Raw genomic sequence first — 11,067 nt, 5'->3', positions numbered from 1 at the left:
AGGTTCTTTCAACAGCAAAGCATCTATGGCTTTCTGGGTGACTCATTGCTGCCTAGATTGGGGCAGAAGTGGCCGTCTGGAGTGCTGGTAATGGATTCAGCTGGCGTCTCAGAGCTGCTGCTGCTGAGTTGGGAGTTCTCCATTCCTTGAGCAGCTCCAGAGAAAGGCCCAAGTGGTTGGTGGAAGGAACTTCAATGACTTGAGCAAACATTTTGAGTCTCAGTCCACAACCACTGGCATGTAGAATAGCAAGAACTCTGCCCCCCCTCTCAGTTCGTCACTGCACCCAGAGAAATTCAAAGGATGGATGGAAAAAGGGCCACGAAGCCTGAGCCTCTGGGAAGAAAGGAGTCAGGATTGTTTCCCAGATGAATCCTCCTATTTTCCTTCATGATCTTACTTCATGCCTCTGTGGCTGCCCATGTGACCCCAGGGATTTTTTTTTTTTAAGGAGCTGTTTTTCTTAAACTTTTTATTGAAAAGTCATGTAAAATAGACCTGCTTCAGCTTCCCACCAAAGCAAAACAAACCAAAATGCTCCCACCAGGGGCTAAACAGTCTCTCCAAACAATCCTTCATGGACTATTTATTGAGCATCTTCTAAGAGAGACAGGACCACATCTGTCTTGTTCACACCTGCATCTTTACTCTCCAGCACAGTGCTGGGCACAGAGCAGTTGCTTGATAAATATTTGTTGAATGAATGAATGAATGAAATGTGGGGAATTAATGAAATGTGAATGTCATTGTCCCTGATCTCAAGCAACTAATAAATTGAGAATAAATTGCTACTAGAATCAATGGCAGCAGGAATGGGAGTTATTTATTCAAAAGGTCAATAAGAATATGACAAGATTAAACCCCTAAAAAGAGACCACTACTCACCCACCATAAGGGCTAAAATTAAAAATGAAAACTGACAATACTGAGTGGTAGGAGGATGTGGAGCAACTGAAAGTCTCACCCCCTGCTGCCTGGAGATTGCGTTGTTACAGCCAACTTGAAAAATTGTTTAGCAAGATCTACTTGAAATTGAAACATACACCTACCCTATCACTCGACAGTTCCATTCCTGGGTTTATACCCAAGAGAAATGAACACATATGTTCACCAAAAACACACATAAAAATGTTCACAGTGGGCCGGCCCCATGGCCGAGTGGTTAAGTTTGCGTGCTCTGCTTTGGTGGCCCAGGGTTTTGCCAGTTCAAATCCTGGGCACGGACGTGGCACTGCTCATCAAGCCATGCTGAGGCAGCGTCCCACATGCCACAACTAGAGGGACCCACAACTAAAAATACGCAACTATGTGCCCAAGGGCTTTGGGAGAAAAAGGAAAAATAAAATCTTTTAAGAAAAAAATGTTCATAGCAGCTTTATTCATAGTAGCTGCAAACTCGAACCAAGGTTAATGTCCATCAACAAGAGAGTGGATAAATGACTTAGGATATAGTCACAATGGACTACTGCACAACAACAGACAAACAACCTCCCCCCAAATTAACTACTGACACCACATACACAAATCTCACAGACATTAAATTGAATGAAAAATCCAGAAACCAAGGTGTACATACAGTATGATTCCATTTACATGAAATTCAAAAACAATTAAAAATAATCATTCGTGATAGGAAGTCAGAATAGTGGTTTCTTATGTGGATCCAGAATATAGATTGGGAAGGGGCATGAGAAAACCTGAGGTGCTGGAAATGTCTTATATCTTGACCTGGGTAGTGGTTACCTGGGTGTAGACACATGTAAAATTTCACTGAGTTGTATGCTTCAGATCAGTGCACTTGGGGAATGCATTTTACTGTATGTTATACCCCAATTTAAAAAAAAAGAATGGATGTTATAAACATACATACACCTTAGTATCCCTAAAAAATCAACGCACTTAGTAACTATGTTCTCTCTATAGAAGGTGTTGTTACATGGGATGAGCATCACAGTGTCATGGCCGCCAGTGAGTCCTGGATGGAAAGATTGGCCAATTCATCATCTTTGGTTCACCCCTCAGGGCCTCTGCCCTATGGAGCAGACCAAGATGACCAGTTATTATTATTATTATTTTTTGCTGAGGAACATTTTCCACATCTGTTGCCAATCTTCCCCTTCTGCTTGGGGAACATTCACCCTGGGCTAACATCTATGCCAATCGTCCTCTATTTTGTGTGAGGGTTGTCCCCACAGCATGGCTACTGACAAGTGGTGTAGGTCTGCACCTGGGAACTGAACCTGGGCTGCTGAAGTGGAGCACGCTGAACTTAACCACTAGGCCACAGGGCTGGCCCCCATCAGCTATTATTTCAAACCTCTCCCCTCCCTTCTTCCCATACACTCAGGGACATCCTTGCCCATCCTGACTGCCCTCTCCCCTTTCAGAACATGACAGCCTTTTCTCTTTTTATTGGCCCATCCTTTAGCTTATGTCCTAGAACCCACATGGTCCAGTCTTCTCAAGAACTTTGTTCCATCCCCCAACTTGCTTTTGCTTACATTTTCAATTCTTTCCTCTCAACTGAGTCCTTCCTCTCAGACTACAAACAGCTCAAGTTTCTCCTATTCTAAAAAACAATTCTTCCTTTGACCTCAGACCCACCTCCAGCTCCTACCCAATATTTCTTATTCCTTTCTTTATTCACAGCCACCATTTATTCACCTCCTAGTGTCTCTTAAACTCACAGCTTTGGCCACATGACTGAAATTCCATGGGCACAGGTCACCAATGAATTCTCAAATGTCACAGCCAAAGAACACTTTTTAGGCCTTACTCTCCAGACTTTTCTGATCTATCTGATGTTGCTGACCCTCTCACTCTGAAACTTCACTCCTTTGACTTTCACAACACCATATGGTCCAGGTCTCCATATTCCTGCCGACCACTGCCTCTCTGTCCCCTTCGAGGGTTCCTGTTCTTTACACTCCCTTTCTAAGTGCTGCTTGTCTGAGTTCTGCCCTTGGTCCTCTTCTCAGCTCCACTTCGGCATTTTTTGTGGAATGTCTCATGGTGTCAGCACCGCCCCCATGCAGACGACTCTCAGATCTCAGGTCAGGGCTATGCAGTCAACTGCTTGCTGGACAACTGAATCTGGACATTCTCAGAGCATTTCAAGTTCAGTGTGTCCAAACTCAATTGATGATTCCACTCCCAAACCTGAAATTCTCTCTTTCAATTGATTGTACTTCCATCACTCACCAGATCATCCAAACTGGAAGCCCATGGTTAAAGCAGGGGTTCCCAACTCTGTTGATATTTTGGGCTGAATCATTCTTTGTTGTCGGGAGACTGTCCTGTGGTAACCTACCAGTTGTGACAACCAAAAATGTCTCCAGACATTGCCAAATATCCCTGTGTGCGTGTGTGTGTGTGTGTGTGAAGTAGCCTAGAATTGAGAACCGCTGGGTTAAAGGCATGGGTTTAGGAGTCACATATCCCTGTGCAACTTTGGAGTAGTAAGCCACCTCTCTGAGCCTTAGTTGGCTTTCTCTGAAAGATGCTGACAATTCTCACCTCAGAGGTGGAACTTAAATAATATAGGTGGAGTTCGTGGTCTGTCCCCTATTGGACATTTGTTGAGACCAAGAAAGACTCTTCTTTCTCCTCCTCACATCCAAACTCCAAGGCCTTTCAGTTTTATCTCCTAAGTTTTCTTGTCTATCCACTCTTCTCCATTTGCTATAGACTGAATGTTCATGTCCCGCCCCCGCCCCCTCCATTCATATGTTGAAATCCTAACCCCTCAGTGTCATGGTATTAGGAGGGTGATTAGGCCATGAGGGCAGAGCCCTCATGAACGCGATTAGTGCCCTTACAGAGGAGACCAGAGAGCTCCCTCTCCCCCTCAATCGTGTGAGGACACAGCCAGAAGACGGCCATCTGTAGACCAGGACGCAGGCTCTCACCAGACTCCCAATCTGATCTTGGACTTCCCAGCCTCCAGAAGGGTGAGAAATAAATGTTCTTGTTTAAGCACCTAATCTATAGTACTCTGCTACAGCAGCCCAAACGGACTAAGACACCATTCCTGCCGGGATTACCGCAACCGCTGTGCAACTGGTTTTCACAGCCTCCGGCCAGCTGTGTTCCCCTCAAATCCACACTTGACATGGCGCACGGGGCCTTTGTGGTCTGGCTGCTGCTCACCTCCCCAGTCCTATCTCTTGCCCCTCCCTGCCTTGAATTTCTAATCTAGTCGCCTTGAAATGCTAGGCATTCCTTTTATACCATGCAGTTTCCTGCCCCCATGGATTAGCTCACACTGTTGCTTCTGCCTGGAATAACCTCCCACACTCCTCTTCATCTGCTGACTCCTGTTCCTTGAGGCTCACCTGACTTTCACCTCCTCCAAAAAGTTATACCTGGAGCCTCCTTTCCCATGCTGGGCTCAGAGCTCCTCCTCTTGCTGCCACAGTCCCCTGCTCAGATCCATTTCCTTGCTCTTATCGCATTAAAGTATATTTTTGTTTCTGTGTCTGCTTCTAATGTGCTGCATGGGAGCAAAGACTGTATCTTTCTCATCTCTCTATACATAACATCTAGCTCATCCCCTGACATCCTGACATCCCCTGACATTGGCTGGTGCTCAGCCAATATTAACTGAGTAAATGGATGGATGTGGCACCATCATTACCCTCCATGTTAGGTTTAGAGCCATAGTTTAGAAGTGGTTATAAAATAGTCCATAAATCTGCTGTCTCTGTGGCTCAGAGGCAGCGGTTGCCCAGCCAGGGACTTGCGGCAGGCACGGTGCTGACCGGTAATACATGCATGAACGTGCGAGGTTGACTAAGGAAGCAGGGAGCGACGACACCACGGATATCCGCCTACAACAGCTTCAGCTGCCTTTCCTGAGAGTCAGAGGCACTTTCTTCACTTTTTCCATCTGTGGCCTTTCAAGTGTCCTAAGCCAGGGCCCTTCTGGCGTGAACTTCTTCCTCTCCCTCCCGCACTCACCTCTCCACTACTTGCGTGTCTGCAGTTGACGCAGCCATCCCTTAAGGCCGTAGTATAAAGTAAGCACCACGAGGTCTGCTTGCTACTGTTCCTCAGTCCCAGGGGGCCTCAGAGGAGCCCACCAGGACGGGAGGCCGGCCCCTTCCCGGAACCTGTCCTTGCTGGAGCAGGTGCTTAGACTCTCCTCTCGCCAGGCCGGGGCCGAGGAAGGAAGCCGAGGCAGACACCAAGTAGCGAGAGGTGTTGGGTCAATCCTGCCCTCTTTCCTCCCCCATAACAATCAGCCTTTGTTTGTCAGGCATAAGGTTACAGGTTGACCTGTGGAGTCCTGAGAACCTGCTAGATCCCTTTTCAAGCTCAACTCTGTGAGCCTCAGTTTCCCCATGTGTCAGGTGTGTGTTGGGAGGGGGCCGTGGGGTAGGTAGATCACTCAGGGCCCTCCCTCTCAGTTTTCAGGATGCTGCCCGATGTGAATGAGGGTAGCTCCGGCCCTGCCAGCCCGCGGGGACCCGCAGGGGACCCCAGGAAGCTAGGCGACGTCGGCGTCACCCGGGAAGCTCCGCGGCAGAACCGTCCCCTGAGCCGAGCGCGGGCCGCAAAGGAGGCGGGAAAGCTCTGTGGCCTCCGAGCGCCGTTCGCTGGCAAGAAACCGGGCTCCCGGAGGGCAGGGGGCGGCCGGGTCGCTCCGGGCGGGGGGGGACGGAGTCAGGAAATTCCCAGGAAATTCCTTTCCATTCCAGCTTTCCCCGCCCCCTTTCCTTGGGTGCCAATCTCTCCGGACCATGGGAAAGAGAAAATGAAATGCTTTTCGGGTTTCCTCGCGTCCCTTCTCCAGCCCGGCCGCCGGGGGTTTGGAGCGCGCGTGGGAGCGCAACAAGGCAGGCGCGCCCGAGTTCAGGGCCTGCCAGCGGGCGGCGAGCGCGTCCAAGCCTCGGCGGCTCCTGGGGCTCCTGAGCGCACTGCCGCTCGGTCCCCGAACTCGGGGAGGCGGCTCCCGGCTTCGGTCCCGTTCAGCTTAAGCTGGTGTCACATGAGCCGCGGGGGAGTGGGAATCCGGGGAGTGGGCGGGGGCGTGCGCGCCGGGCGGGGGCAGCCCAGTCCACCTATATGCGCCGCGGCCCGGCTGATGGATGCCAGGAATTCCCAATGAGAGGCGATGGGGGGAAGTTTGGGCAACTCGGCCTGGCCAATGGAGAACCTCGGGAGGGCTCTGCCCCTTCTCTCCGCCCCCGCCCGCCTCGGCTCCCGCAGAGCGAGTGTGTCCGTCTCGCTCAGTGTGCGTGGAGATTAGGTTCGAGAGCCGGCCCCGAGGCCAGCAGTCTGCTAGCTCAAGCCGCCGCCGCAGCCAGCAGCCGCCTTCGGGAGCAGCGCCGCGGCGGAACCGGGCGCAGGGGAGCTAGCCCGGCCCCGCCAGCCCAGCCCAACCCGGCCGACTCCGTCTCCACGCCGGGGCAACAGCAGCAGCAGCAGCAGCAGCCGCCGCCGCCCGGAGAGAAGGTGGAGGAAGAAATCCAGCCCCTAGCACGCGCGCACCATCATGGACCATTATGATTCCCAGCAAACCAACGACTACATGCAGCCCGAAGAGGACTGGGATCGAGACCTGCTTCTGGACCCAGCCTGGGAGAAGCAGCAGAGAAAGGTCAGCAACCGCCCCAGCCCGCTGCAGACCCCCGCCCCGGCCCGCTCCGCCCGCCGGGCTCGCGGCTGCAAGCTCCGAACGGGTTCCAGGCGCGCACGAGCGGGGGCGGGTGTTGCGCGGCCGCTGCGAGGTGGGGTGTTGGGTTACAGGCGCCGGGCGGAAGGGGGAGAGCCCTTGCCCCGGAGCCCGCGAACGCCGAGCCCGAGGGCGAGGAGGTGGGGCCGCCGGCGGGCAGGTCGCCTTGGGGCGCGGGATCCAGGCCACCCGGCTGCAGCCTCACCATCCCGGCGGGGGCAGCGCGTGGGGGCGCTGCTCGAGAGGCTGGGATCGAGCCCCCAGCTCCATGGCTGTTTGCTCGGATCGATTTTCCTTTCCCTTCTCCGCCCCTTGGCTGCCTCTTCAAACGGCGTGCGGTGGCAGCGCGCTTCCTGGGCTGCCCTGGGCTGGGTGTCTGCAGGGGACAAGCTGCACGGGACTCTCAGCCTCCCAGCCCCCAGGCTGGAGGGATTGGCAGCCGCTCCCAGGTCTGCCTGGAGGTGGACCTGCTGGAGTGGTGTTGGGGCCGAGAAAACCGGGGGACATACGCGGGTTCCCCAGCGGGCCCTGTGGGGGCGGCGTCAGGACGGCAAACCGTTTTATTGCTTAACGCAGCGGGTTGGTAGCTGCGAGCGGAGATGGGCTGGCGTCTGCGACCTGCCCCTCCGACCCCAGCTCATTGCTAAGGAGAAAGAGAATTTTGGCAACCTGATCTGAGTTGAGGGGCTCCAGAGCAAGGGATTGTCTCCGGGGACATTTGGGGTCATTCTCTCGGGATCCCTACTTGGCCACCCAGCCGCGTCCCAGGCCGGGTGCGCGCTCCGCCACGGGGGCTGGCCTCGGAGCTGGCAATGGGACCCGGGCACAGTGGCTAGTGGCAGGAAGAGGTCAGAAACCACTCTCTTTTGGGGGTGGGGAGGGCGCCCCAACCCTGCCTCTGCTTCCTGACTGCGCGGTGAGCTCTTGCCCCAGGCGGCCACGTACCCTAACACCCCCCCACCCCCCCTCGCTGCCCGCTCCCATCCGGTCCCTCCTCATTTTATCCTCCCCCACCCCCGCCCGCTGATCTGGGAATGGGGGGGACAGGATGGCGCGTCCCTCTGGATAGTGCGGTTAGGGCTGGGCTTGAGGGAGAACGCTCATGTCCAAAAATGGTAACATTCATTCCCTTTTTTAAACTTAAAAGGGGGGGAGTTTAGGGAGCCGACTGAAGTTTTTTTTTCAGCCAAAGGCATCCTGTATTAGCTCACTCAGGAATCCTAAGCCTGAAACGGCGCCCTTTACTCACTTCGTCAGACAGGCAGAGGTAATTTAAAACACACGCACGAAGGGCTTCCTCAGAGCCCCGCGACCTGAGACCCGGGCGCCGCTGCTGCCGGCCCAGCCCTATTCGGCGACGTCGGAAGATGCTGGCTTCTTTGCACTGTGGCAGTTGCTTAAACACCCCTCCCCCTCTTCCTGTCGGCCTCTCAGGGAGAGCTGGGGGACAGGCTGTGACAGCCCCCCTCTCACACGACTTATTTCCTGGGACAGTTGGGCTGTTGGAGCTGAAAATGGAGTGGGTGATTTGGAGATTCCGTGAGGACAAGGCAGGGGGCTCTTTTTTTATTTAAGGTGAAGCCTTCTTGAGAATAGATTTTAAATTGGGACAGGAGGGGTGGGATTAGGGTAGTGGATGTCTTGGGATCTCCCATGAAGCGTAGAAGAGGAGAAATCGCTGTTTACGAGCACCTACTGTGTGCCTAGTTGGGGCAGGAGTGACAGGACTGCCCAAGAATTAGGAATTAGTCCTTTTAAGGCCCGTGGGACTAAGTTCCTGGGGGCAGAAACTCGTCTCCCCAGCACTGAGCATAATAGTCAGTATTATCGAATGAATGAATGTATTAAATGTAGTTGGGGAGAAAAACTATGTAGTGTGTGTGTGCGTGCGTGTATGTTCATAAAACTGACTCTGGACAGCAAGGTGGGAACAAGGTCATCTGGGAAATTTGGTTATCTAGGGGGCAAACTCAACAGTTCTGAGAGCTGGCATTGGCTGCTGTGTGCCAGGCACTGTTCTAGTCTCAGCAGCTCCCAGCAGCTCTGTGGGCCAGGCACCGGAAATGAGGTCACAGGGGGAAGTAACCAGCCAAGGGTCCCTCCTGGTGCCGGTGGGGCTGGGATGCAGCCATGCTCAGGGCAGACAGCTTCCCCTCCATTTTCCCCTGTTGGTGAGGGAGGCAGGAAAGCTGAGCCTGGCATCCAGAGCCTGCAAGGATCTCTGGACCATGGGGAGCCAACATCTGCTTTGGTGGGGTCAATGGAGGCATGGGGGCCTCACGGCACAAGCTCTGGACCTGACTCAGAAAATCCAAGGCTTTTTTTTTCTGCCATTAATTCCTTTTTTTTGAGGAAGATTAGCCATGAGCTAACATCTGCCACCAATCCTTCTCTTTTTGCTGAGGAAGATTGGCCCTGAGCTAACATCTGTGCCCATCTTCCTCTACTTTATGTGTGGGACACCTGCCACAGCATGGCTTGATAAGTGGTGTGTAGGTCTGTACCCAGGATCTGAACCAGCGAACCCCAGGCCACCAAAGCAGAACGTGAGCACTTAACCGCTGTGCCACTGGGCTGGCCCTCTACCGTTAATTCTTTATGTTACCTTGATAGGTCTCAGTTTCCCCATCTGAAAATTTCAGGGCTGGTAGGGATATAAGGAAGTGGTATCACACCTGGAGGATCAGACCTAAAGTGACTTGTTGCTTTTGATACCCTCTCTGCTGGCCATGGGAGGCGAGGGTTGAGTGGGGCCAGAGCCCACAAGTGGACAGAGGCCGGCCATTCCGGATAGAGGTAGGAGAGTGAGTGCGGGGGAGGAGGACAGCGCAGTGGGATACAAAGGCCGCTGGGTGGGAGGCAGAAGACCCTGCTTTTAGCATCGTGCAACCACCACTGTTGGTGAGACTTTGGGCCAGTCATTTCACTTCTCTGAGCTGGTATTAGATTATTCAACAAATACTTTTCTCAGACCTACTGTGTGCCAGGCATGGTTCAGGTGCTGAGGATAGGGCACTGAATGAGGTCCCTGTGGCACTTCCGTTCTGTTTCCTTCTCTGTAAATGGGCCGCATTCCTGCCCTGCCCACCCTCTCAGGGAGCGGTAGGAAGTACTTCCCTGGTGAGTGGTGAGTCCTGATGGTGATTCAGGTAGAAGTCTGTGCAGGTGGGAGGCATGACTCAAGAGCCTGCATGGCTTGGCCGTGGCTTGTCCCTTCAGAGAATGCACCAGTGCAGAGTTCGGCAGGCTGGACTCCCTGCCTCCAGGCGCAGGCTGCTGTGCATTAGGGGAGTTATGGTTTCACCATCTTCCTGACCTTCGAGGCTGACCTCTCAAGCCACCTTTTCTAGGGCCAGCAGGTCTGTACCCATCCTTTCAGGATGACATGGCCCTCAGTTTATTCCCTCACATGCATCTGGCCCACACCCTTACGTGTGTGTGTGTGTGTGTGTGTGTGTGTGTGTGTGTCTTGAGTGTCAGGCAGGCTGGAGAGAGCATAGATTTCCAGGAGCATGCTGACTCCACTTTCAGGCTTGTGACTTTGGGCAAGTTCCTTAACCACTCTCAGCCTCCAATTCCTTGTTTATAACAAGGAGCACGTCCTTCCCCCTACCCTCCCCCTCGCTGGATTGACAGGTGAAAATATGTAAAATGGCAGTTTCTCCTGTTAAATGTTATTCTCTGTCTCTTCTCCCTTAAATCCTGGAGGCTCTGGTTTAACGTGTATTCCCACAGGTGCCAGCTGTGGGGGTTTTTTTCTCTGGAGAAGTTGAGTCAGTATTTGTTGAGCTAATGGGTGTTGAACAGAGAGGCGGCTCTGGCAGGTCGATGAAGGTGGTTGTAGACAGGCCCCGGTCCCGAGTCTGCACCCACGCCGAGCCAGGTGGCAGGAAGAGGGGCGGCCTTGTTTAAAGCCCCTGCTGGACTGCAAGACCATCGCAGGAGCTAACCCAGGCCGCTGATAAGGGAGGCCAGCTGGAGCTGGGTTTACCTGGGGAGGAGCAGCGCATTCGCCCACCCTAACGGTTAGGACTCCCAGAGCAGGGCGAGGCCGGTGAGAGTAAAACCTGCTGGAGGAGGGAACTGGCTCGTGTCCATCCTGACAGTCCTGCTCGCCTGGGGCGGGAGGCCAGCCTGTTCTGTTCTCTGCCGGGTCCCTAGTGCCTAGCACAGGCTCAGGTCTGTAGTAGGTGGTCAGGAAACAGTGCTGACTAATTGGATGAATGGCATCATGCATGGCTCTCAGCCCCAGGCTGGGGGTGGAGACAGGGATGATGGGCTTTACACTCTAGGCAAACCGTGCCATTCTGGGGCTGTACCCTGGCTCTGCAGATGGACATGCTGTGGACACACTCGGTTCAAATCTTGGCCCGTCTGCTGACTAGCTGTGT

The 11,067-nt window shown here is 53.6% G+C and overlaps 1 protein-coding gene across 2 annotated transcripts in view; it reads left to right on the top strand.

Moving 5' to 3' along the window:
• The first annotated feature begins 6,173 nt into the window (after positions 1–6,173).
• Positions 6,174–11,067, top strand: part of LOC124230868 (alpha-actinin-1) — a 94,874-nt gene continuing 89,980 nt past the window's right edge. The window contains exon 1 of one of the 2 annotated variants that reach the window (XM_046647307.1): positions 6,174–6,601. In XM_046647307.1, the coding sequence (XP_046503263.1) occupies positions 6,497–6,601 (105 nt within the window). In that variant the 5' untranslated portion in view covers positions 6,174–6,496. The remainder of the gene's footprint in view (positions 6,602–11,067) is intronic. The other variant, XM_046647306.1, reaches the window with a different exon arrangement.

The sequence above is a fragment of the Equus quagga genome, chromosome 20, assembly GCF_021613505.1.
Source record: "Equus quagga isolate Etosha38 chromosome 20, UCLA_HA_Equagga_1.0, whole genome shotgun sequence".
Taxonomy (NCBI): domain Eukaryota; kingdom Metazoa; phylum Chordata; class Mammalia; order Perissodactyla; family Equidae; genus Equus; species Equus quagga.
The sequence above is the reverse complement of the archived record's forward strand: the minus strand, read 5'-3'. Positions and strand labels throughout refer to the sequence as shown.